The sequence below is a fragment of the Salminus brasiliensis genome, chromosome 24, assembly GCF_030463535.1.
Source record: "Salminus brasiliensis chromosome 24, fSalBra1.hap2, whole genome shotgun sequence".
Lineage (NCBI taxonomy): Eukaryota > Metazoa > Chordata > Actinopteri > Characiformes > Bryconidae > Salminus > Salminus brasiliensis.
Genome location: NC_132901.1, coordinates 7,208,590 through 7,236,357, shown reverse-complemented (window position 1 = coordinate 7,236,357; position 27,768 = coordinate 7,208,590). Strand labels below are relative to the sequence as shown.

At 38.0% G+C, this 27,768-nt stretch overlaps 1 protein-coding gene across 7 annotated transcripts in view; it reads right to left on the bottom strand.

Annotated features, from left to right (window-relative positions):
• Positions 1–27,768, bottom strand: part of adgrl3.1 (adhesion G protein-coupled receptor L3.1) — a 149,869-nt gene that overhangs the window by 51,226 nt on the left and 70,875 nt on the right. For all 7 annotated transcript variants that reach the window (XM_072670607.1, XM_072670605.1, XM_072670608.1 and 4 more), the window contains exons 7-10: positions 9,422–9,724; positions 8,167–8,264; positions 7,414–7,599; positions 3,623–3,661 (exon numbers count right to left, since the gene is read on the bottom strand). In XM_072670607.1, coding sequence (XP_072526708.1) covers positions 3,623–3,661; positions 7,414–7,599; positions 8,167–8,264; positions 9,422–9,724 — 626 coding nt within the window. The remainder of the gene's footprint in view (positions 1–3,622; positions 3,662–7,413; positions 7,600–8,166; positions 8,265–9,421; positions 9,725–27,768) is intronic.

The window sequence follows — 27,768 nt, the reverse complement described above, 5'->3', positions numbered from 1 at the left end:
GTATGTGTAAATCAAGCACCAAAATGCTTTTCACCTTTGGCTACACTGTGATGTGGAGTGTGTATACATATTCAAAACACATATTAGATCACTAAGGGTTTATTATTGATTTGTTTCATCAGAGTAACAGTGAACGGTGACTGAAGTGTGAGATGTTAATTCATTGCACAGAATCGTAGAGGTGACTTTTTTATTATGTTAAAAAAAAATGTTAACACATTTAAACATATTGAATATTTTAACCATATTGAAAGAATATAGCAATACATTAAGAAATGTCTCAATATTTATGCATTATTAAAATTAAAAATGATTATGTAGTGCACTTGATTCTAGTTTTAGATAGGAGTTTAATACATTTAAAAAGGAGTATGATTTCAAAGGGGTGTCCTAATGTTTTCATATGAAAACAAAAATTCAAAGATTACCAGAAAAGTCGATTAGAAGACAGACACTTTTCTAAAGGTACAGAATGATCAATAATACATGAGCACTGATTAACAATGACCTAAAGTAGTTCTATCCCATTACATTAATGCTGTATGCATGCATGTCTTGGTAAAAAATGTCTTTATAAAATGTCTGTACCACGTGCCTATGCCTCAAGAGTAGGGAAGAGACAGCTTGGTCAACTTAAGGCTGTGTTCTAACAGTTTGCCTAGCATATTTCACACTCATCTTACAATTCCATTCTTGACACAATGCAAGGTGGCTGCTGATAACAGGGGGTGGAGACATTGGTTGAGTGCTTTGCATACTGTTTTGCATATTTAGGCATATTTAATGCCTAATTTGCGCTGCTGTGATTTACTTTGTTGTACATTGCAGATGAGGCTAATGTAAACTTGAAAGGCTTTATTGAAACAAAACAAGAGCAAACTAAAACACGGGCAGGAATAAACTAAAAGCAAAACCAACTACATGAACCCGGCATGAGCAAAAGCAACATCGTGAACTATATACATGCAAGACTTGACTACCAAATACATTGAACTAGGGCTACGTATTGGCAAGAACTTGGCGATATGATATGTATCACGGTACAGTAGTTACGATTGAATATAGTGTGATACTGTAAGCAAGGCAATTTATGGTGTTTTTTTTTTTTTTTAAGTCACAGTGATTTGGGAGTGTGAAGGACCTTTTAAATGTCAAATAACCTTACCATCATGTAAATGTTCTATGCAATTTCAAGGCTTGTTTCTAGATTCATAACATGGCACGGATGTTGCACTGTAAAACAAGGACTTAGATTTAACTGGTCTTTTATACCTCCCCCCACTTCTTTCACACTCTCTCCATCAGCCCCTACTCCTACTTTCCGGTGGGGAGGGATGGAAGGATGTACCATCGTTTGTCTGTCAGGTTGCTGCAGGGTAATCTGGCTATTGGCTGAATCATTCTGCCCCAGTTACAGTAGCACTGTGAGTGTGTGTGTGTGTGTGTGAGCGAGAGTGAGAGAGAGAGAAAGATAGAGAGTGTGAGAGAGAGGATGAGTATATTCAATTTGACACCATAAAAGTAATGACCCTTTTATGAGCAAAAGAAAGGCAGCGAGACAGAGAGACAGAGTTGGACGAGTGTGTGAGAGCGTTATATTTGCTTTTTCACTGGACTTAAGAAATCACCTGACATGGTGTGTCAGGAGGTCAGGGGAAAGTGTGTCTGTGTGTGTGTGTGTGTGTGTGTGTGTGCACTTTAGAAGCTAAAAAAGATTCTTTTTTTTTTTCAAACACACTTATTGTTATACTCACTTCCCTGTCTCTATCTGCAGCATGCACAGACAGACAGACAGACAGACAGACAGAGAGAGACACACACACACACAGAGCCTGTGCTTTCCACAGGGTTGGTAAATGGAGCAGAACTGAAATGCTTTGAAGCTGTGGGGCTAATCCAGCGTAAAGACTGCATCAGGCCTGCGCGTGTGCGTGCACACACACACACACACATTGGCGCGACTCACATTATTCGGTGACCATTGAGAATTTGATCATGTCAGCATGTGAGACATGTCAAAAATGTGTTCCGGAATGTTCGGAATTTGAGAATTTTCTTCGTACAGAACGTTCTGAAATGGCACCATTCAGGGATCTGCTGGCGGAATGTTTTAATTGGGTTTTCACAAAATCAGGCGACATCATAGATTCCTCTCAAACACCACACACATGCTTTCAACTACTGATGTTAAACGTCAGCAGGGCTTTGTGGCAGTGATTAATACTTGATTAATCATTACAGACGTAAGCACCTTCACTGCTTTCAGTGGAAGGTGAAAATCTGAAGGAAGGAGTCATGTGTTCAAAATGATGATTCTTATATGTATGATAAATCTATAACATTAACATGCCTCATGTTTTGAAAGTTAGCAATATCAAGTAAGTGATTCAAAAGTGATTCCAGACGTTTGAACAGAGGCAAAAGTCACCCTTAAAAACATATTAATAGGACACAAACACTATTAATAGCCATACTAATAACAGCAGAATAAGTAACCTTTTAAAAGGTTTAGACAATCTCCATAGATGATAAATGTGTTAGATAAACTCCTGAAATTGCTACAGAACTTTTTCATTTGTTTACTTTTGCAATCGTTAACCCCCTAAATGCTTCTTCACACTCAGAAATTCCTACTTAAAACAGGTTTTTTTCAGGAACCAAAAGTGATTCTTCTGTGACATTGCTTAGGGAAGTCTTTTTGGTACCTACATTTAGGATTATATAGATTCTTTATGTTATGTAAAGATTCTCTCTTTTTTTCCAAACATGGCTCTCTAGGGAACCAAAGTGGTTCTTGTGGTTCTCAGTATCACTCAAACAGCCCATTATGGCACATTTCCTTAAGATTATATTAGATTTTAGATCATTAGATTATATTTAGATATTAGATCTTTCTTTAAGTCTTTCTTTTTTGGGGGGAACCAGTTGTTTCTAATACCACCCTTTATTATTAAAGTGTGTAGATCATACTTAGTTACAATCTGAAAATCTTTAATTAATTAAACACGGTAGGCATTTATAAAGCTGTCTCATTTCATTATACAGTGTAATAACTACTTTGTTGGTTTAATTCATGTTTCTTTATACATATATTTCCTGATCTGTGCGCTACAGTATACTCAGCTCAATCAATGGTTGCCTGTCACTTCTCATATATTCTCTCTCCCCTTATACCTTCTCTCTATCTGCTGCTTTTATGCCTTACCTTCATTCTGCTTTGCCTGTTTTTTCCTGTGGTGCGTAATCTGGTGTGTGTGTGTGTGTCAGACTCTCTAGCTGAGTGGCTAGTCTCCTGATGTGACATTGCTGACCAGTGCTGACATCATCAGTGCTTTCTCAGGAAGAAAAATTTGCTCTCCTTTTATAAATGCAAAAAAATGTGGCCCAAAGGATTGCGGTCATACACACACACGCGGGCACACAACGACAAGCATGCACGCACACACACACAGGCAAAACATGATTCATAGGAAGCTTTGATAAATGTAGCAAGATTAGTACAGAGATGCCAACACTCTCAAATCAATTAGCAAATTTTGTTTTCGTCTGCTCTCGCACACTGACAGATACAGTACACATAAATAAACAGGCAAACACATTTAAAGTTATGGAAGAAGCATACCTGAAGGAAGAATCGGCATGACCTCTCTCTCTTCTGAAGCTGAAAAGCAAGAAAGTAACATGCTAAATAACATCGCACATAAAACACTCTCACACGCTAGCCTTCGCACACATACATGCGTGATAGTGACACCACAATTCTTAATAAGATACAGCTAAAAAAAAATGTGCCCTAATTAGCTAAAATAACTACAATCATTTAGTAATAAATAATACAGCAGGATAATTACAATATTTATCAGACCCTTAAGGTCAAAATCGTTCAAAATGACTTACAATCGCTGTTTAAGTAGCTCATCAAATCCTTTTAGCACCTGCAAATAATTATTTCGCAACCATTTGGCCATATCAATTTCTGCTGATGTTTGGCGAAAAAACCCATCAAAGTAAATATGAGGGAAAACTGAAGTCAAGATGCACTGTATTTTACACATTTGGTAAATCTTTGCTGCCCAAAAAGAAACATAAATCTCTGCACAATACACACTATACTGACACTATACCTACGTAAGTATGGGGACACCTGCTCGTCTGAAATCAAGGATATTAAAAAAAAGGTTGCTGTGAGGATTTGATTGCATTCAGCGACAAGAGTGTTAGTGATGTCACAATGTTGGACGATCACCACTGCACTTCATCCTCAACTCATTCCAAAAGTACTGGATAAAGCACCATCATTTTAGAGAACACAGTTCCACAGCTCAATGCTAGCTAACACCTGGCATTAGGCAAGGTGCCAAAAAGTTGATGTTTATCTGCTCCAGTCTTGTTCTATTGTCAACACTTCTCTAAAGGGACTAGACATGTTGTGTGTGTGTATTTGCACCTTAGGTGAGCAGTGGGCGCAACTTAGTTTAAAGTAGTTGAATGCAATCATTAGTTGGTGGAACAAGGGTACATTCTCAGTGCCTTTAGTTAGGAAACACAATTGTTCCAGATTTTTTATGTTCATACACATCAGGGATTGTATTTTATTTCTCTTTTTAAACAGTTAAGGTTCAAATAAGCACCTTTCTCCTGGTGAAGTGAAAGGTGTTTACACTACACAGATTGGGCTATATTTACCAGCCACTCTTAAGAAGAAATTCCAGCAAGATTCTTACATTGATCAATGTCGTCTTTTTTGGCATTCGTTCCCTTTATAAGAGTAAATGTGTTTTTTGGGGTTTTAAAACACATCATGAATCTGTCATAGACTTTGTTAGGATTTTTCTCAAGAATGTGTAAACGAAAAACTGGTGAAACACTGGTGAATGAGGCCCATTTGTCTGATAGTGTATGTAAAACTACATAATAACTGCAATATGTAGCAGCATTCTATCCATTATGTAAAATACAAATATAGTCTGCAGAAATACTAGTGTTGGGTCTGGTTTGTTTTCTAATCTTTGTATCTTCTTTTTTAATAATTCCTGCTTAAAGGCTAAGTGATATTTATGTAGTAGATTTGCTATTATATGAAGGAATATGTGCAAATTCCATGTACTCTTATGCATTTACTTTTTCTTCCTGCCTCTCGTTCTCTCTCTTGCTCTCTTTCTCTCTTTCTCTATTGTGTTTGGAATAGCTCCAGAGTTTGAGGAGTGGGTGAACCTGCCCTTTAATGAAACCTAGGATGAAGCTGAAGTGCATCAGGGGCAATAGCACTACCGATGAAGAGAAGGGTGTGTTGGGCTAGTGAAAAGGTTATAGTGGAGCTTTCCCATTGTGTGTTAATGTTTAGGTGATCAAAGGATGCTGTTCTCTTCCAGGCAGGAATGTACTGACAATGAACAATGTTCGTGTATTACAGAGGTGTAAAATATGACATACCATCTAACCTACTGATATAGATAATAAAAAAGAGTGGGATAGTGGGATAAATGGTACTTTGTAACAGAGGCTATCAAAGCCTATGCACGCTCACTATCCACTTTACTAGAAATACCTATGCCCACTTGACTGCCACCTTAAAGCTCCACCAACTTTTTAGCTCCTCTACCCTGTCCTTCAATAACCAGTTTCTGATCTCAGCACCACTGTTGATCAGATATCATTAGGATGGTGGATCATATTCACCACAGGAGTGACATGGTGATATGGCACAGTGGTGTTGCTGGGGGATATACTTAACCAGTGGCACTGCTGTGTTGACAGGGCTGTTAAGAGTATACAGAAAACTATAAAGCTACAGTGTTTTGTGTTTTAGCAGCTATGGTAGTAGTCCTCACAAGTCTTTGCAGTTCTATATTTAGTCTCATTAAAACCTATAACAGATATGAATTAGTGCCATTTGACTTGAATCGGTGCATTTTCTAGGACTTTTCTATGAAAGCATATTTTTTTTAGCATGCATGTGGAAACGTGAGTGTGTGTCCACGTGTGTACGAGAAGAAGTCCAGAGATAGTTCCTTTGAAGCTTCTCAATCCTCCTGAAGTCTTTCATGTTGCGGCTGTTTTTTGTTCTTAGCAGAAAAAACTCACTGAGGCATCTTACGCTGCTCTAATTTGTGTGTCCTTGAGAGAAAGAGAAGTGTGTGTTTGTGTGTGTTTTTAAGAAAGAGTGGGCAAGTTTGTGTGTGGCTGTCCACAAGTTGTGTTTTGGCATGTGTGTGTGTGTGTATATGTGGGGGGTGTGGGGGTGTGCATACATGTGAGCTTAAGAGATGTGCAGTGCAAACTGTGTGACTGAGTGAGTGAGTGTGTGTGTCTGTGTGTGTTATATAAGAGCACTTTAGAACAGTAGATGTTTTTAACAGAAACTTTTCCCATTAGAGCATTAAAGCCTTTGATCTGAAAAGATTTTGCTACAGGTTTACAGCCTAAACCCCCACAGTCTATACAATCTAGCAGTGCTGCTTACACACACACAAATTGATTAGATTCACACAATCCAGTCACCTTACCTCTCAAACACACACTCATATTCAAGCACAAGAACATCAACATACTCTTTTATGTCTCTTCTTTTAACCCTATTATAGAGCAATATTAACTGTTACATTACAACACTGTCTATGTAAACTGTACTGTACTACTGTCAAAGACACTTATATTACGAAATATTAGCAATATTACGAAAAATATATATATATGTATATTTCTTGCTCCTGGGCTCCCTATAGTCAAGACAACCATACTGACCATTTGTGACATTTTTTGTGACACAGATGGAACTTGGCTTCCGCTTTTATCCCATCCATGCAGTGAACACACACATACACAGCAGTGGAACACACACAGTGGACAGTGAGCACACATGCCCGGAGTGGTGGGCAGCAATTGCTATGGCGCCCGGGGAGCAGAGAGGGAACAAGCTAAGAACTGAGGTAAAAGAGCATGTGGACTGAGGGGCTAGAGTAATATTACAGGATTTAACACAAATATGACTTGGTTTATGCAGCACTACGAAGTTCTCAGAAGGACTGCCTAGTTTGCTTCTCCAAAGTTACATAGTGCAGTTAGCAGCGAGCAGAGCCCAGAGTAGCAATGATAGAGACACTTTTCTCCCCATTACAACACAGTGGATATGATATTAAAGCAGTTATTTTAAGGCAAAAATGCTTTAGCATATTTAGGCTTGTTAACAACCTCCTAATTCAGAGGATTTAGTGGCATGTGGGAAAAGATTGTACACAGTACAAAAATAGCAGATGTGGAACATTTGCATTTTTCTACAGGGCGAGATAAAAACTTTCCAAAATTCTTCATCCAGCTTCATCCAAACATAAGTTCAATGACAACAGAATTTTGACATAAGTGGAAGTGGTCTAAATCGCACACATAAGGAGAATGCCTCATTTTTGCTCTTACCTTGTTAAGGCTGCGCGCTGCTGTATCTTTTCCCCCAGGAGTGAGGTTTCGAAGCTGAACGTCTAGTAGTTCCACCAGCTGTGCCATGGCTTTGACTGTGGAGGGAACGTCACCTGGTCGCAACTCTACTTTCGTCTGCTCAGCCAGCTCACGGGCCACTATAGCGGCCGTCTCCCCGGACCTCATCTATGGATAAAGAAAAACGAGGGAGCAAGTGTGATATGAGCATGAGGTAAGTGGGTATATTTTTATTGATTTTATGCTCTCTGTCCCTTGATGGTAAAATAAGCGGAGGAACAAATTGCTTCATAGATTTGCAATTCTGCCTATTTACAGATTTGCTCTCAGCAACACACAGGAAACCATTTCACGTTATTGTTATGCTGTTCCCATTATAGGAGCACATACGCACACTTCACGCAGCACATACAGAACAATATTAGCGATTGCACTGCTGTCCTTGAGTAACAAAGGCTTAATTGGGGCTAAGTTTGACTGCGGGTTGAATCCAAATTTGGCTACAGGCTCTCTTTTACCATGTTGATGACGTTTTGTCGCACTCTGTATTTTGCTCTTAGCTCTCGGTGCTTCCAGCTGCCTTGTGTGATAAGCTGCATTATGCAACTAGAAAAAAAGACTTCAGGCTAAATTACAAATCTGAAGCATTTATTATAGACAGATTTTGTACTGAATCGTCACAATGGACTGATTTTGCTGTTAGCAAATTTGTCATGATGCCCCGAGTGCACTCACTCTTTGGGTTATGTGATTGGTCCATGGCGAGGTGCAGTTGCTCATATCTGGTCCCTTTGGATCCCAATAGCCCATCATGCAGGTAAATGTTGCGACACCTGAAAAAGAATAAATAGAAATCAGAAAATAACAGGAGTGGTCAGCAAACCCAAATAGAAAGAAGCGTCATCATATCATGCTAACTTTTTACCTTGAATATTAAACTATTAAAAGGTTCATATCCTACCTTTCTTCTTTCTATTTCTATTTCATGTCCAATGGTAATTTTTCTCTCTCCATTGCTTTGATTTAAATACACTATTTTAAATATTATAATATATATATATATATATATATATATATATATATATATATATATATATATATATATATATAATGTAATGTAAACTTCTGCAATCTTGACTGCAGGTTTTAAAGTTCTGAGGCTTCAGATTTGCAACAAAGGAAAAAACCTCAGCGTAAAAAAAAAGCTTAGTGTAAGTCAGTGTAAAAAGATTTTATTCCAAGTCCTTTTGGAGCATTTCTATTGGTCCATTCATCATGACATTTAGCACACAATTTAAAGAACATTAGGCCAAAAAGCAATGCTACAGCCGCACATCTGCAACATCATCACTCTGGTGTGGGAGTAAAGAGCTGAGTTACATTACTGTGAGGCGCGGGAGTCACATATGGACACGGGCACGAGTACAAGTGTAAAAACGAGAAATCTTCACGTAAGTCAACAATGAAAAAAACAGAGTGCAAGATTGAGGCTCAACTCCACTCAACTGCTACATCACAACAGACCACGTCAAAATAAAAATCACTAATACAAACAAATGGCCCGTGTCAAATTAAGAGTCACTAATCCAAATAAAGCAGTAACACAAAATACCTTCAAACTGAAAGCTCACATTTCTCACATTTGCCTTTTTCTTTTTTGCTGGTCCAAAAAATTATCTGAACCAAACCGAGAGTTGTATCTGTTACATGACTAATTAAAAGTATTTGTGAAACTACAGGGCTTAAAAAAGCATAATTTTAATTCATTTCCTAAGTATGGAACTGTAAAGGTGTAGTAACAGAGCCTCAGAGCGCCCTCCAACCAATGCAAATGACATTATACTATCATTTACGCATATATATATATATATCAATACATATTCATATATACATATTCATATATATGTATTCATATATAGAGACAGAATCTACAAATACACATAAAGTCTATTGTTTTTAAAGCAGCTGATCATCTCTTTCTTTGTCTTACCTATGGTGCCTGGTGGGCATGGTTGCTTGGCGACCTGTCCCTGGTGAGTCTGGGGCCAGGAGATTTCGGCGGTCATGCGTGGGGAGCAGTAGTCAATGACAACTGGTGTCTGGACCGAGGGAGGGGGCCGTGTCAAAACGTCAGGGAGGAAGTTGTCATCGTCACGGCGACGGGGTGGTGCCATGGTGGTGGTGGTGGTAGTTGTAAGGTATGGCCGGAGAGTGCCTGTGTAAGGATGTGGGCGAGATGTGGAGCTCCGAGCTGGTGGCAGCTGGTCAGGAAGCAAGACAGAGGAGGGAGGATCTGAGAGAGAATAAGAGAGAGAGAGAAAGATTGAGAGGCTGAGAGAGTTAACCAAAAGGTCTGATTTTCAAGGTATGATTAATAACCACACAACCCAACAACCACACAACAAAAAATCTGCCACCAGAGCAGATGCATGTCCCATACTGGTCCTAGTAAAAAATATCAGCATGAGAGATTGATGTTTCCTGTACACTACTGTGTCCCCTTTCACTATGTCAAATAAACACAACCTTGTCTTTAATAATAAAATAATTTGGTGACATTTCATAATAACAGTCTGTAATAAACAGCAGTATAAACATTATCTAATAGCTTGTTTATTGCTGTTAATAATTGTATAGTATTTGTTACATATGCATAATACACTTTATAAAACACAATTACTATGTAAATTATTGAGCATTTGCTCAGTGGTACATAAATAATCAATGATTATTTGGAACTACAGTAACCTAATTGTTAATTATATTTTGCTGCCACGCAAAAACCTTGTATCTCCATTTCTGCCATTTTTCCCTTTTTAATATAACGTGAATCTGGCACCTTGTCTTTAAATTGTGCCAAAAGCAAAATTATTTGAATGCAACCTTCCATTAAAAGATAAGAAGGTTTTGACAGAACAAAAGTGAAATGAGGCTGGATGCTGTTGTACATAGTTTTTTTTTTTTACATAAGCACAAGTCTCCACAAAAACAGTCAAGACAGTCAAAAGTAGCAAAGGTTCGAAATGCCAGAGGACAATTAGATATAACACAGCTCAGAGCTTAGCAACACTAGACTAAGACTTTGCTCATGGCTTCATTTCTTCATGGCCTTTTAAAGAGTGATCCGTACAGTTTCAGGTGAGTAGGAAGGAGCCGTTGATCAGAACTCCAGCAACACAGAGAGCTATAGAGCATGAGAGGGTGGGGTTGGAGGGACAGTTTTTTCTTTCTCCTGTAAAGTTGCCATACAAAGTTTTAATGTTACAGCAACAATATAATAAAACATTAAGACCAAGGTGACCTTCTCCACTGCGCCATGGTCTAGCTTGTGTGTCCACTGAAGGCTATTCAGACCTAAACGCAGCAGGATGGGATGCACTGTTTGTTGTGACACATTTCACTTGTACGATAATAAACAAATACAAAATACTGTGAGTTGTGTCACATTACCCTTTTCAGACAGGATAGGCTTTGTTGCTCTTATGCGTCGATGAGCCTGTGGCTCCAACAGCTTGTTGTCTGTGGTTCATCCTTCTTCAGACCGCTGTCGGTAGGTACTCACAACTACTGGGAGCACCCTGCAAGCCTTGCTGTTTCATGGATGTCTCAGGGATGGCCCATGTTAAAGTCTTCATGCTTTTTCATTTCTTCAACACATCGACTACAAGAACCAGCTGTTCAACTTAAATAAAATACTTTTCTGAAAATGCATCCACAGCACTTCCGTTTTTTGTAGATTACTAAGTAATAATTCATTTAATAATTTAATTTAATAATTCAAACACTAGCTTTTGACATTATGGGCCTGATCATACAGGGAGACCTCAAATCAATATCACCATTGACATTAACATTTTACCTAGATTACAATTAATGAATGATTAAATAAGCTGTTCAGTTGGCTCTGCGGTATACTCCATGTTACTTCCATGGGGTGTCACATGACCACACATGTGGTAGTATGAGCACAGTACATGAACACACACACAAAGTAAAAATGATATGAAAACTATTATTTTTTTCATAGTTTTGAATAATTGTTGATTAATTGCTCATCCCTAGGGCGTTACTGGATGTTCCTACTCTTGTGGTTTCTTGATAAAATATATTTTAACATAGTTTATATAATATTTAATATAATATATGTTTAAGATACTTTTATTTATAGCTCATCCAGGATGAAAAAATATATCCCTAGTTTGCCAAAATACAGCCACACTACCCCAAAGGTTATTCAGTTGTATGTACCAAAAATGTTGTACAGCACTTTTACATGACTATTTTTGTGACTGGGAGCAGTTGTGGCCTAAATGTTAGAGAAGTTGGTTTGGAAACAGTTTGGTTCCCTGGACCAACAGGAACTTTCACAGCAGACAAACATGTGAGAAAGGCATCTAACCCCCAATTGTGTGAATGTGTTCACTGTCACAGATAGATAGATCTATAAGCTATATTCCCTTCAAATGTAACGCTATGAATTTTGCTCAAGGACTCTTATTGGTGTACCATGATGTGCTGGCCTGGGACTTGGATTTGAACCCTAGCCTGCCACTTGGAGGGCAGTGTTGCCACTCCAAGCCTACACCAACCGCAAAGAAAGTTAATATATTTTCTTACTTAGTGCAATAAATGTATTTTGACAAGAACAATGAAAATACCAGGCTTAGACTGTATGGACTGAGAAGTGTCCATTTAAAAACTAACATTGAACAAACTACATAAATCCTATATATTTTTACGTTTTATTACACTTGTTTATAAGACTGAGGAAAATTCATGATAACGTTCTTGTGCACTTCTGGGTATTAACTGTACTAATTGTACTAACATTTTAGATAGAATCTGGTTAAACCTAAAAACATCTCACTGAACTGTTGATCTGCTAATGTCCCTCTGACTTGCTGTAGTAAATACGATAAATACCCAAACGCAAAATCATTAATCATGGCATAAGTAAGCACTCGTCAGAAAAGATGTGTGTTCAGAGCCTGGTTGGGGGGCTTTGTGGCGCTTCACTTTGGAGATGCATTACTGCTAAAAAAATAAGAGACATCCTCCCTCCTGTCCTCCATTTAAGTGTCAAAGTGCTTCATCTTCTTCTCTTTCTCCCTCTCCCTCTTTTCTATCTCTCTCTATTTCTCTCTCTCTCTCTCTCTCTCTCTCTCTCTCTCTCTCTCTCTCTAGCATCTCTGAGGTTTCAGGGATGACTGAACAAGCCAGGTGTCTGGAGAGAACGTGTGTCTACTTGTGCGTGTGTGTGTCTGTGTGTGTCCTGCTAGCCGTTCGGGAGGGTGTGTTTTGACAGGCCGGAATCCTAAGTGCAGAGACTGCAGAGAGACAAAGATAAATGGTGTTTAAACGGAATCTCACCTAACTGTCCCCCCACCCCTCCCCCACCAGACAAACCCAAAAACACACACGCACGCACGCCACAAGATGTCGCGGAGAATCAGTGGAGCAATGGAGCTGTATGACAGCGGTTTATTGATGTAAGGTTGAGCAGGAAGTATCGGAAGTGACACGGGACGTGGAAGTTCATCCTTTCAAGGATAAGCCAGACTAAACTGTACTAGAGGTATGTGTAACACAAACACACACACACACATACAAGTTTGTTTTAATACCATATCAGGACATTAGGTCATATGTATTATATTGTTGGCAACTTTACAGAAGGAGAAAAAAAAAACTTGGTGGTCAATGTAAAACGATTTTTATTTATTCCAAGATTACTATCTTGTCCATTCATCCATTCAGCTTGAGATTTTGATGTAAAAACTGCCAGACTCATATAATGTCAAAAAGTGAAAAATGCATGTGTGTAATATAATATAAACATTACATATGTATTACATATATGCATACATACACATGTGTATGTATGTAATATATTGCATTATGTTATGCACATTATATACACATTATACACACTATATGGACAGAAACATTGGGACACCGGCTCATTCAATGTTTCTTTTGAAATTACGACAAGAGAGAGTTTATCTTGCTATTGTACCAGGCAAGGCTTTCTACTAGATTTTAAAGCATTGTTGTGTGGATTTAATTGCTTTCAGCGAGTGTTAGTGAGGTCAGGATGTTGGATGATCACCACACCACCTCATCTCCAACTAATCTCAAAAGTATTGGATGGAGAATAATTATTTACACAGTTATATACAAACATATAAAATATAATGTATAATATATAAATTAAAGTAACTTTACGTAAAATGTGAGTATATGTAATAACTCTAATCCTAATAATTAAAAAGAAATGGCCCCAAAGAGGTCAGGATAAAACACACACACATACACACACAAATGCATTCACCAAGCAGGATAACAGAATAACAGGATCTTGAGAGGCTCTATTTCCATACAAATGTACGATCAATTTGGAAGTGTAAATAGAAATATGTGAGAATGCTTAAACACAGAGAAAGCCTCACAGGGCTTCCGCCAGACAAGCAGCCGGACGAGGTGTTAAGTGGCCGAGGCAATCTGGGGCAAATGTGTCCTGAAGGGTTAAGAGTTATGAGGAGTGTGAGAGAGAAGACAGACTGTGAGTTCTAGTGGAGAAAAAAATCATGTGTAAATCCAAGCAGACGAGAAACCAAACATTCACACACTTTCTCTTGCCGCCCCTCCATTTCTCCATTCTCTCTTTTTCTCTCCTTCGTCCTCTTTCACTACTCCTCCCCCTATCTCTCTCTCTCTTTCTTTCTGCCTTACTCACTCTGCCTTTTTTAACACTCTTTCTCACTCTATTCCTTGCCGTTTTATTTTCTCTTTTTCTCTCTCTTCCTCTCTTTTTTCTGTTTCTCATCATCACTCTTTGGCTTCCACTCTTTGTCTTCCTATCTTATCTCCCCTTTTCCTCTCTTTCTCTCTCTTCTGTCCTCTCGCTCCTCTCTCTTACTGACTTTCATTTTATCTCTCGTATTCTTTTTTTTATCTCTTATTCACCCCCCTCTTTTCCCTTTTTCTAAAATTTTCTGCCTCTCATCCTCCCTCTTTTATTCTTTCTCTATCTCTGTCTCTTCCTTCCTACATGTATACATTCATTAAAACAATAAGCGATGACAACAATGTATTAATGATCAATTATGACATTTTTGGGGGGTTCATTACTCCAATCACACCAATAAACACTCATTTAATCTAGCAGAGAAATTCTGACAAAAGTGTTGGTTCTAAACTTTCAATTGATGAGGCATTTGTGTTTGTAACTAGACAAGGAAATGTTTTATTAACATCTGAATTTAATGAACCTTCTAATGGGATTCTTGACTGGTCTTCACTCTAATGCATTAAAATATGGTCACTAATAATACGATCAAAGCCATGAACCAGTGTCTTAACAGTGTATTATACCTCTGTAATTTAACCCCCCCCCCCATCAAAATTTCATTTTAATAAATAATTAAAAATTTCAATAAAATGTAATTCAAAATACTGCTTCCCAACGCATCTGTATTTAGGGGCTTTTAAAAGGAAGTGGCAGTCAATTCAACAAGTAAATGCAAGGGAAGAAGCAGAAATCCCACAGTATTAGATCAACAGGGAGCAAAAGGCACTAAGCTCAGTGCTTTCACACAAAGGCAGGAAGCTAGAGTTTTAGCTACATTAGGTCATGCATCCAAACTGAAAACCACTATAACATCCTTTTGATTGTGAAACACCACTGTCTCATCCAACTTTGATAGACATTACCACCGCTTCTTCAAAGGTTTGAGCACCCCTGCTCTACATTTCTGTAAATGTGAATATTAAGGAAAAAGTTTATCTCTAAAGTAGTTAGTGATAATCCATTCAACATTTTCAGCAAGATTCATTTGTTATTTCTGTTTTGTTTTTAAGGGTAGGAAACAAAGAAAGAAAACATGCAAATATTGGTGCAATCTAGGATGTGAGCTCTCATTACTTATACCAAATCCTCTCAATCCTTGACTCATTCATAAGGCTATAAGGTAGGGGCTGAATTGTCTGACTCCTCAAACCTTCACCCAACAATCTGCAGCCATTGGAGGGTTATAGGTTATAGAACACAGAAAAGTGTTCAGGTAATCATTTCCTCAGTTCTTAATGTAATATAGAAATGGCAGTTTCCAGAAACGATGGGGGTCACTCTGAGTGGAGAACATGGGAATTGTGGTGTAACCTGGTTCCCTCTGAAGACAAAAGTTCACAAGTTCACAAGACAAAAATAAGCAGTATTTTGAATGACTGTGAAATTGTTAATGTTATTGCGTCATATACAGAAACTATGCTGTTTACTCAGGAGTTTGACTTTAAATCTTTTGCTTATTCTTCTTATTAACATCAAACGAGGGTGTTCTATATCAACTGCTTTATTGTTGTTAGGGATGCACCGATACCACTTATTCCGTTCCAATACAATACTAGATTTTCAGGTATCTGCCCATACCAAATACAGATACCAACTCTAACATAAATACTTGATAGATGGCTATGAATCCTAATATTTATCATCTTCCACTTTTTTTATAGGTTTTACTTTATTATATTTTATCCCAAATAATACCCCATAATAATAATATCCTTAACTTGCTTAAAGGCCACACATTTAAGTTTATTACCTTTTTCTTTTAAGCTTATTATGGGATAATACAATTAAAGTTGCAAGTTGCTTAAGCTCAACTTTTGATTTTAGAACCAAAAACACCAAATTGAAACAAAAAGTGCTAATGTAAAAGTTCCATTAAATGTCTGTTTAATGGTGAAAACTATTTATGACTGGCTTTTACGAGTTGTTTAGACATTTGGCTTCATAACAAAGTAAGCAAACCAAACTGTTCTGTGTATTAGGGGCTGTCAGTAAGCTCCATGGTATCAATGATCTCTATTATCCATACCGATACTGTGTTTAAGTGTCAGTATCGACGGTATCAGTGCAACACTACTAAGAATGATAATTTAGAATTCCTTTTTTCACCCACCATTCATAAGATATTAAATTTGATTTTTTCACATTTGAATATTATCTTGGGTCTGACTGGCTAACAAAAATGAAATACTGAGACTTCTCACCTCTCAAAATAAAAAATTAATCAAATCTATCTATCTATACATAATTCAAAACATCAACAGCATGTTTAACTGAAAAAGATTATTATTATTTAATTTCTTGTTCAGAAATATAATTAATATACATATAATTGTATATATATAAATACAATTATATTTATATTTAAATAAATATAAATATAATTGTTGTTCAGCTACTCGTTTTCTTAGTTCGTAATTTAATTAAGGAATATGAACAGGAATAGTGGAGGTCAATTAAGGGTCTGGAGGACCTAGGAAATTTTTTGAAAGAAATGCTCATAGATTCTGGAGGGGTGACACAGTGACACATGCACAAATACAATGTTCACAAAAAGTCTCCACCTGATATTTTTAAAGAAAAGATTTTGAAGATGTTTTTTTGGTTGACTATAAATACTGAAAACTATTCCGTGAAGGCTGGACGGCTCGAAGGCCTGCTCTGCTTCCGGGCAGATAGGGAACCTGACGAAGTGTTTATTATTGCTGATTTAAATCACGCAAATCTCAAACTGCTGCTCCCAAAATTTACCAGTGTGGATTTTGCAACATGGGGGGAGTGGATATGGTGCACACAAACACAAGCCGAGCCCCGCCCCACTAATGCTCATCCCAGCATACAGACTGCTAATCAGATGTGCCAAAATGAACAGGAAGCAGGTGCCCCTAGGTGCAGTCTCTGCTTTTCAAACACTTTTTTTGTGTTTTGAGCACATTGATTGGGGAATGTTCAGAGAAGCAGCAACTTCTGGTGATTCCATCAACCTGGAGGAGTATACAGAGTCAGTGACTGGCTACTGCCTCAATGGCTACCATCCTGTTGCACTCACTCCCATCATCATCAAGTGCATCGAGAGGCTTGTCATGAGGCACATTAAAGGCCAGCTCCCCCCTTCACTGGACCCACTGCAGTTTGCATAGCATCCCAACCGCTCTACAGACGATGCCATCACCACCACACTCCACCTGGATCACACACCTTGACAATAAAGCACCTACGTCAGAATGCTGTTCAGAGACTTTAGTTCAGTTCACCTGGCTTACGGACAGGTGCAGAACCAACAACTTGTCTCTGAATGTTGACAAAACTAAAGAGATAGTTGTTTACTTCCGAAGAGTAAGAGGCGACAACACCGTCCAGAAAACGTCCAGAGCACCAAGTTCTTCCGTGTCCAAATCACAGTGAAACCTCACATGGTCCGTCAACACCAGCTCAATAGCCAAGAAAGCCCAGCAGTGCCTCTACTTCCTGGGGAGACTGAGGAAAGCTCATCTTCCTCCTCCAATTCTCACCATGTTCCACAGAGGGACTGTGGAGAGCATCCTGAGCAGCTGCATCATCGCCTGGTTTGGGAAATGCAATGCCTCAGACTGCAGACTGCAGACTACAACGAATAGTAGGGACTGCTGAGAAGATCACAGGGGTCTCTCTCCCCTCTGTCACAGACATTCACACCATACGCTGCACCCGCAAGGCCATTAGCATTGTGAAGGACCCCACTCATCCCTCACATGGACTATTTTCACTGCTGCCATCTAGCAAACAATACAGGAGCATCCATGCTGTCACTGCACGGTTCTGCAATAGCTTTCTCTCACAAGTACACAAGTAGTTAGACTTTTAAACTCACAGAGACTGAACTAAACCTCCTACCCCCACTACCCATTGCATTTTAATCTTTCTGCATCCTATTTATCTTATTTATATATTCTATACTTTACTACCTCAGTACCTGCTGTGTTTCATGTGCATTATAAGCTGTCTGCATATAATTCCGTGACATGTTAAATTTCTATGCACCTTATTCTCACTACCAACTGGTTAAATATCTATGCACCTTATACTCACTACTTCTACTCATTAATGAGTTGTTTTTATTATATTTAATTTCTAGTTTAAAGTTATCATCTATGTCTGCATGTTGCACATTCTGCAGTCTGTACTGTACTGCATTTATGTTCCATGTTGCACCCTTGTTCTGGAAAAAACATAATTTTACTTCACTGTGTACTTGTACAGAGCTGAAATGACAATAAAAGCCTCTTGACTCTTGACTTGAAAACTGATTAACTAACTGAATATTGTATACTGTAGTACTGTATGTCATGTCATGTATTCATATTCTTATGTCTTGTTTAGCAGATTGTTTACTATTTTCCCCATTTTTTTCCCTTTTCCAGGTAAAAGAACAATAACACAAGACTATGAGCATACTGGAAATGCTAAGATGCTATGAATAAAGCAACAATGGGTTTAATATTAAGATTTCAAACTGAACAGGATAAAATGGAGGCCCCTGAGCGTTAAGGCAGTGCAGTGTGAGGCATCCACAAACGACCACTCGATCGCTATAAAGGGCCTCGAAGTGAAATAAATGGACTGCCTCTTTAACAATCTTAAGGAAAAGATGGTTCTCCTTCATTAGGCTGTATTTCTGTCCGCAGCGGCGGCTTATTATGAAGATGTAGTGATCCACGTTTCCCCTCTCATCTCCTCTCATTGCTTTTTCTGTCTCTCTTATCCCTCCCTCCCTCCTCCTCTACCCTTCCTCTCTCTCTCTCTCTCTCTCTCTCTCTCTCTCTCTCTCTCTCTCTCTCTCTCTCTCTCTCTCTCTCTCTCTCTCTCTCTCTCTCTCTCTCTCTCTCTCTCTCTCTCTCTCTCTCTCTCCCTCCCTCTCCTTCTCCCCCCTCTCTCCTTCCCGTGCTCTCGATCAGTGGTAAATGTGCTGGTGATTTTAAAGGGCCGCTGTGTGAAATGAAAGCGTTTCCTGTTTCTATTTCTGTAGCTGCCTGTGTGAAGGAGCTACTGAAGCACAACTCCAAGCAGCAGAGCATTCTACAGTGACTAATCTCGCTCGCTCCTCTCTCTCTCTCTCTCTCACTCACACACTCACTCTCCATCTCCCTCAACCTCTCCTCTCCTCACTGTTTCTCCAGCTCTTTCTCACTGCAGCTATTAAACGACAGGCCAGGCCTTTCATCTCTGGGCCAATCTCTCCATCTCTCCTTGCTCTCCCCCTCGGCCCGCCGTCTGCTCCACTCCTCCGTGTCTCTAGATTGCCATCTCCATTTTACAACCCACTCAGACACAATGGGAGTGGAGATAGAGGGCGGCATGTGTGTGAGTTTGTGTGTGTGTGTTTCCACGGGAAAGGGCAGCTTGATTGGCGGGTCATCAAAGGAAATCTCTCTCCTCACTCCATCTAGGGCAACATGGGTGACTGAGTCATAGAGGTCAAAGTTCATTTCACGTCCACTGCTGTAAGCAAGTTCAAGGGCAGTCCACTCAGAACTATACAGCAGACTTTCCTTTGAAGACTGTGGACTAAAGAAATTTAAGTCCATTTAATCTGTTCACACGTACACTACTACCATTCAAAGATTTGAAGTTACTTGTTATTTCAATCAATAATAAATATACTGTGTAGATAGAAATATTAGAGAGGAATTATTGCACGTATATACAAGTGTATAGGTAATATTTCACATGTTTTTCTCAATATTTTTGGAATTAAAGTGAATTAAATGTTTATTAGTAATGTAACAGCACTTACGCAATCATATTGCAGAATATCATATTCATACACAATAATACACAAGAGTTGGGCTGCGCAATATTGGGGAAAATGGCATCGCCAGATTTTGTTGTTTTGCAGTATTTGTTGAGATTAAATACAGTAATTTTTAACAGATTTCTGAAGAAGTCAATGATTCAACATGTCAAGAAATTAATAATGCCATGTTTATATTGGAGTAAAATCAACAATACTGGGCAGATATAGTGCGCATGCGCACACTGTGATGATGAATGTAAAATTGTGTATTGTATTACCCTACACATATATATGTATTACTTTTTCATGAGAGGGAATGCTCTATTGGGAGGTACAAACTTCCCCATCAACATGAGCACACCAGTACCAATATCTACATTTTCAGATTTTAAGACAATGATGTTTAAACACATTTCCAGAAATGTGGCACAGTTTTTAAAACTCAAAAGAGTTAGTGTCTTAATAACTCTTAACTGAGTTCATGGCATAACACGTTATTATAGTTAGTGAGACATTCAGTAGCTTTTAAGCAGCATACATATAACTATTCATAATACTGACAAGAAGTACTAATTGCCTGACCCAAGTCTGACCGTTCAACATCATATATCAACATATGCGATCACTAGCTTCCATCTGCTAGGCTATTTCATTTCTCTCATTGACCGCATGGCAGGTAGAGGACATGGAGAACACACAACCAAGCTAGAACAATGGAAACTACTAAGTATGAATACATAATACAGAAAAACTACAGCATAGCAACTGTCTGACATAACAGCTGCATTTTATTCTCAAATCTGTAGGTTCAGCAGGTTGATTGCCAGGTCATCAGGAAGTCTTTTTCCACACTGAGTCAGTTGTGAGGTCACACAGTGGTAATTTCTTGTGTCTCTTGATTGTAGACTTTGACAACGATACACTAGTTGTCATTGTTAGTTGATAACTGACAGTTACCCAAAAAATGTGATACATAATTACCTATTTCTAGAAATAGTTATTCCTTAGATAGGGTTTGTCACATTTGAAATATATTACTTAAGTTAATGCAATTTTAGAATGTTTATCATTGTGTACACATCTAAAATGTATAAAAAGTTTATTTGCAAATGACAGTACAGATTTTAGCTAATGAATTATACAAACTTGTGAACTATTATTAGTACTGGTATATTATAATCACTCTAAACATTAACCTGCAACCATACTGCTTCTGAAAACATTGATTCCAAACTTATGAACTGTGATGTCAGACTTATTTGGACAGTAGCGTAAATCATTATAAATAATAAATTATCACTAACTATAACTTCCTCATTACAGCCAAGCACTAAATCAAGTGGCCTAAAGCCTAAAATCACTTGTACTTGACCAAAAAGTAGCAATCCAGTGACAAGACAACCTCTATAATCTAGCATGATCATTGGCCTCCAAGGCTAGGGTGTTTTATTTCTCTTGTTGACCACATGGTGAGTAGGGAACATGACTCATGGCAGATAAGCAACCCATCTGGCAAGTACAGAAATATTTTTGCAAAACTACAGTGTAGCAACTGTGTTAGAACTTAATATTATTATCATTATTATTTAAATTTTATCTAATTTCTGCTCAAATGGTGGGGTGTGAGGTGTGTCAAAGTGAATAGGAGAAGTGTATACATTGTGTAAGAAACTGAGATGCTCTATGTGAAACTGTAACAGAAAAAAGGCTTTTGGATTACATGTATTACATGTTTAAATGTATGTGTGATTTATACCCTGCTCCAAACCAGTCTTAAAGCAGTTTTTCTAGGGAGGGGGTTTTCACAGGTAATCCAAATCTACCTCTATTGCATCTTAGTCCAATCCAACCTTATGTTTAATACAGATTATTAAAATAATCCACACTGCTGTTTGATGCGTGCGTAGGTATAGAAATGGACTGGCATGTCTTCCTGGCCTTTTCAGCAAACATTGCACTTTAAAATATGTCTTTGCCCACACAGAGGCTGAAAACAATGTCACCTTGCTGATCGGGACCAATCAGGATTCACTGTCATGGAAACAGCCCTAGGATCCAGAGAATAGCTGCTGCCATTCTGAGGCAAATATGTTGCTAAGCTGACATTAAAATTTGCATGCAATGTACACCTTCCTTATTTATATAAGAATTTACATAAGGATTCTCCCTTCTCTCCCAATTTCTCTCTATGCAGGCAAACATTGATCTGCTTATATATATAAATATATATATATATATATATATATATATATATATATATATATATATATAATTCTTATAGAACTCTTGGATATTTACAACTTGTACGTAGCTTAAAGATTAAATGAAAATTAAATGAAATAACACTAAATATTTAGTTTTATATACCTTCTCAATTTATTCATCAATAAAGGATGAGCCTGTTCCAGAAGCAGCCATGCAAGCGCAAGCAATGATACTACCTCCAACATTCAGAACTATTAATTGTTTAAACAATCAATTTAACTATGCATTTAACTGGCAACATGAAAGTAGACATAAGTCTAGTACGTGTTTGTTTAGTTTTTTTTTTTTTAAGATGACATTCTTTCCCTAAGAAATCTAAATGTTATTCTAAAATAAATAAATAAATAAATAAATAAATCTTCACTGTACACCAAACACAAAAGAACTGTAACCTGCCGTTCTAATACTCTCAGAGGACACTGTATGTGTGTGCATGTGCACAACAAAAGTGTTTTGCGCATGTAAATGTCACCATGGCAATGTTAACCCAGTATTTATATGCCTGTGTGCAGTAATTAGCATGACATGTCTATGTAAAGCATTCATCATTGCAATTAGCATGATGAAGCACAGAACAATGCTTAATTTTTCAACAGCAACATTTAACATTAAACAGAGCAGTGTGATGCACTACAAAACTACAAACTAGCACAGCTGAGCTACTACATTCCTAGCTAAATCAGTGACTTTGGCTGCCGTAAAGAAAACAAGTTGAATACTGCAGTAAATATGATAAGAAAATTGCAGTCTTCAATCTTAATTTGCTTAACTGGTTGATTGTGGTGTGCTGTCAGCTATTATATTAACCAGGTGGGTAAATGCAAGGACAGTATTTTTTCTGTCTGGTTATAGAAGCTACAGTAAAGCAGGCTAGCAGACTTATTAGTCCCTGGAACATAATACCTCTTAGGTAACAGTAATCTGGGCTCCGTAGAAATCCTAGTTACACATGACTGAAAGCCATATAAAGAGTTTAAATCCAAAGTGCATTATCATATTTATATAATAAGGTTAGATGATACAAATTTCAAAGCTTTATAAATATTCTCAGACTCTTCAGACTTTGTCCCAACAGTCATCAGCCATAGGCTTCTTTATGCAGTTTCTTAGCAAATTAAAATCAAATGCCCACAAAGCAGGAAATGTCTTTAAGAAGATAGCGATAAAGATATAAATCTAAATTGAATGATAACACAGATAGAAAGGAAAATATACAGTGAAACAGGTTGTCGATGGAGAGAATAAAAAAGACTACCCTTCTCTCAGAACTCTAATCAGTAGTAACAGCACAGGTCCCCTTGTTGAGGCTACTTGTATAATTCTTACACCTATCATACCAGATCTACACGGAAAGACTGCACCACATTCATCCATCTCCTGTCAGCAGACGCATGCATACGAGTGCTCATGCATGCGTATGTAAGAGAGTGTGTGTATTGCAGGGTGTTAGAGAAGACATGACAATCAGCGGACCTGTCTTCATGTAGCTAGTCTCAGTAGTATGTGTAGAGCAGATACAATTAAGCTTTTTAAATGAATAGTTAGTTCTTCTATATTACTATTCTATTTTTTTTTAGTTATGGCGTACCTTACAGTACTTTTACATTTTTTATACACAACATTGTATTATACAGTATCAGAAACATCAATACGTCTGTCTGAGATTACTTAACAACTTAATACAGATACCACTATTATTCGGTTGTATAGATAACAGTGTCTCAAACGGAGTCAGAAACATACTATTAACAACCTGACACTGTTTGAATGTTGGATCATATAAGAAATGACCATATAGAAAAAAAAAAAAAAAAAAGACCATATAGAAATTTTAGTTTATTTCGTTGGAGGAAATTCGTTCTGGTCTGATATGTATTTCCAAACTGACTTCACACTTCACAGGAGAAGGTAAACAGCAAAAAGATTTTATTCCAAGTAATTTGGAGAATTTTTATTGGTCCATTCCTCAAGGACTTTTGACACAAAGCAAAAAGCCACTGCCAGATTTACAAAAATATATATTTTTTCAGAAACCACGTAAACAAGCCTACTTGAGATTACCTGAACTACTACTGATGCATTTTAAAGCTAATGTATGATATAGGTAAAACAATTCTTCAATTCATAATGATCTATTACTTGTTAGCTACATTAGCCTAGTGCCACTAAACAAGCACAAACAGGAATTTGGAACGACATCTGAAAATGTTGGCCAAATGACTTTAAGATTAATTCTGTAAATAAACCTGGTATATTTCATGGCGTGCGCATACTGTATACGACTGTGTATGTGTGTACGGTTGTGTGCACTTGTGGCTACGTTACTGATTGATCTGTGTGTGGGGCTTCCTGCTGACTGCACCAGGTGCATCCTTGTTCATGACGATCGGTTTAAACAAAGTTTTGACCATGTGCTGTGCACTGTAATTGGCTGTACTGAAGGTTCTAACAGAGTCTAAGACATCCACTCATTTAATAAAGAACAGAATAGAACTCCACTCTCTTCTAACGGAGCACATAGGCTATTCCACTTAACCCACCCTCTGCGCCTATCTCAGCATATTACGTTACTATCAGACTTGCAAGCAAGGCTTTAAAAGAGTGTGTTGGTGTGAGAAAGAGAAGGAGAGAGAGAGAGAGAATGCGTTGAGTGCATGTTTGAAGCAAAGCAGATTAAATTCCTATCACTTCTTTAAGTCAGACTTATGTAAAGGCGTCTTTAAATGGGTGAGAGAGACAGAGAGAGACAGAGAGAGAGAGAGAGAGAGAGGGAGAGAGAGTGTTTGTGCGTATATGTACTTGTGTGCGTCTCCATTTTAGCTAAGTGTGTACACGCTCAGCAGAGCGGAACAAATTTAATTCCAATCACTCTTTTAAGTGAAGCTTTTTAATGTATCTTGGTAAGTGTGTGAGAGAGAGAAGAGAGAAAAGAAGAAGAGACAGAAAGATAGAGAAAGGAATAAATGGAGAATGCAAGAGGCATCCAAAGGGAAAGGGGGAAAGAAAGAGAGAGAGTAGCGATGAGGTGGAGAGAGAACGCACTTAGCAGGGTGAATTTAATCCCTATCAATCCTCTCAGATTTTCTCTTTGTTCCTACTTTAAGTCTGATTCTCTCTTCCTTCTCACTTGGGTGACCTGAAAGACGCCTGATTCCTCACAGCTCTGCTTCCCTCTTGATACATAAAAACTACAGCAGTCACGCTTCCAGTCGTCAGCAGCTTTGCATGCTGGCGTTCATAGTACATTATATACACTGTGTGCCTAAAAATACATCTCCTAATCAAAAAATGACAAAAGTGTGATTTGCTTGTTTACCTGCTACCGTAATGTCTCAAACAAGCTGCTTTCAATGAAAGCTATTTCACACATTAAGTCAATTATAAGATAAGGTAAAATATATCTGTGCTTGAGTAACAGTAAATATACAGCACATGTACAAAAAAAAGAAAGAAAAGTACAAATATAAAGTTTTGATAATATTTCGACATTCTTACACAGTCACCAGCTAAGTGAACAATGCCCACAATGTTAAGCCAAAGCATATATTAAACTGCTGCAAAACACGAGAAAAAAAGCTGGTTAGCATTAGCTTAGTTAGCCTGAAAATATGCAGCTCACCACAGAACACGCTTAAGTCTGGCTGACCCCACCAAGGCCCTATTTGGACTGGATTAGTTTCATATGGGTTTATATGTGGTTGGTGTGGCGCAACAGATAACACCACTTCCTTGCCAGTGAGCTACCACACCCTTGGGAGACTGGGGTTCGATTCCTGGTCTGGGTGACTATGCTACACTACACCAATAAGAGTCCTTGGGCAAGACTCCTAACACTACATTGGCCCACCTCTGTAATACGAGTAACCTTGTAAGTCGCTCTGAATAAGAGCGTCAGCTAAATGCCGGCAATGCAATGTAAGTTCAGGATATATGAGTCATAAAAATTATCTCAGATTAAATTTATGCTGTGCCCACTCTGGCAAAATTAGTTTAGGTTTGTTTGGTTTTTCTCTAGTATTGAAGTGCTTTGGACACCTAGGGTCTGTGGCAAATGTGAAGTACAACAATCCAATCCAGAAGGTGAGCCAGATGTCTCCTCAGAGGCACAAGACTTTTGGCATCTTTACTCAAGTCATTGTGTAGTGTAGCCTATAGCCTACATACATTTTAAGAACATGTAGTCTGTACATTGTTAAACTAAATATAACATCATTACAGTAATTACCATTACAGTTATTACCATCATACCGCTTAACCCTATTGCAGACACGAACATGGTTCTCGTGTCTGCAACCACTCAGATTCCCTTAATAGAACTTGTTTATTAAAACAATATTATATTATTTCATTTTCCTGAGAGAGCATTAACTTTTATTCACAAGCAGAATTACCATACTTTGTCCTCTCCTACCAGTATCTATCATTAACCCTGGACTTGTTATTCTATACTTCTATTAACCTTACTAGTTTGTACAACAGTCCCTGTACTTACAGAATAACATGCCTTTGTGCGTTAAGGGGTTAACCTAATCTCATTAGATCAGGATAATTATGTTTCATATTAGATTTCTGTGTGTCACTGGTGTACAACTGCATGAATATCTAGATGAAAAGCTGAATAAGGATTTAGAGCCTTTGACACTCACTGTCGTTGATCTGATTCACCTGCCGCGTAAGTGCACTTTACAGTGACTGACTTTTCACTGTTGCTGCACAATTTATAAGCTCTACACTATTTCTGCTAAAACGGTCAATGAGTGAAGCTACAAGGTAGGTGTACCGAACAAACTGGAAACTGGGTGCAGGGTAAGTACACCATACTGACCTCACTGTCAGTAAAAGGCTTCAAAAAGTGTTTGAATGCAGCCAGAACTGAATGTGGCGGACTGCTTTCTATGCCAAGCTTCAAAGAGTCTGTGTCTTTGTGTTCCTCTGCTTTTCAGGTGAACTGCAGGGCCAACTTTTAAATATTAATGAAACACTGATCAGATTGATCTAATTAAAGCCCAAACTGCACAAAGCTGGTGTGGTTATATCAATATTCTCTTTGATATGACTATTAGATGCGCTCTGATCTGCATTAGCTTAGCGAGCTAATACTCCCACTCTAATCACACACACATGCATTGCACATGAACAGAAGCTTTGATCCTGAGGATGCTAATACACAAGTATGGTCATTAACAAGAAGCTACGAAGACACACATCTACACGCCCACACCTTAGGAGTTTCAAACTAGGGTGAGCTGCAGGTCTACCTTTAACCTTAAAAGACGTTGTCCAGTATTAAAGATTTTTACAGTAAATTTTCACAGTTTTATATCACACAAATTTGTTGGTGAAGTGCGTTATTTCCAGACAGGAACTTTTTTGTAGGTAGTGGAGAAGACTGATCTAAAACTGAAACAGTAATATCAAATGCATATTTACTTTGAGTCAATATGCAGCTATA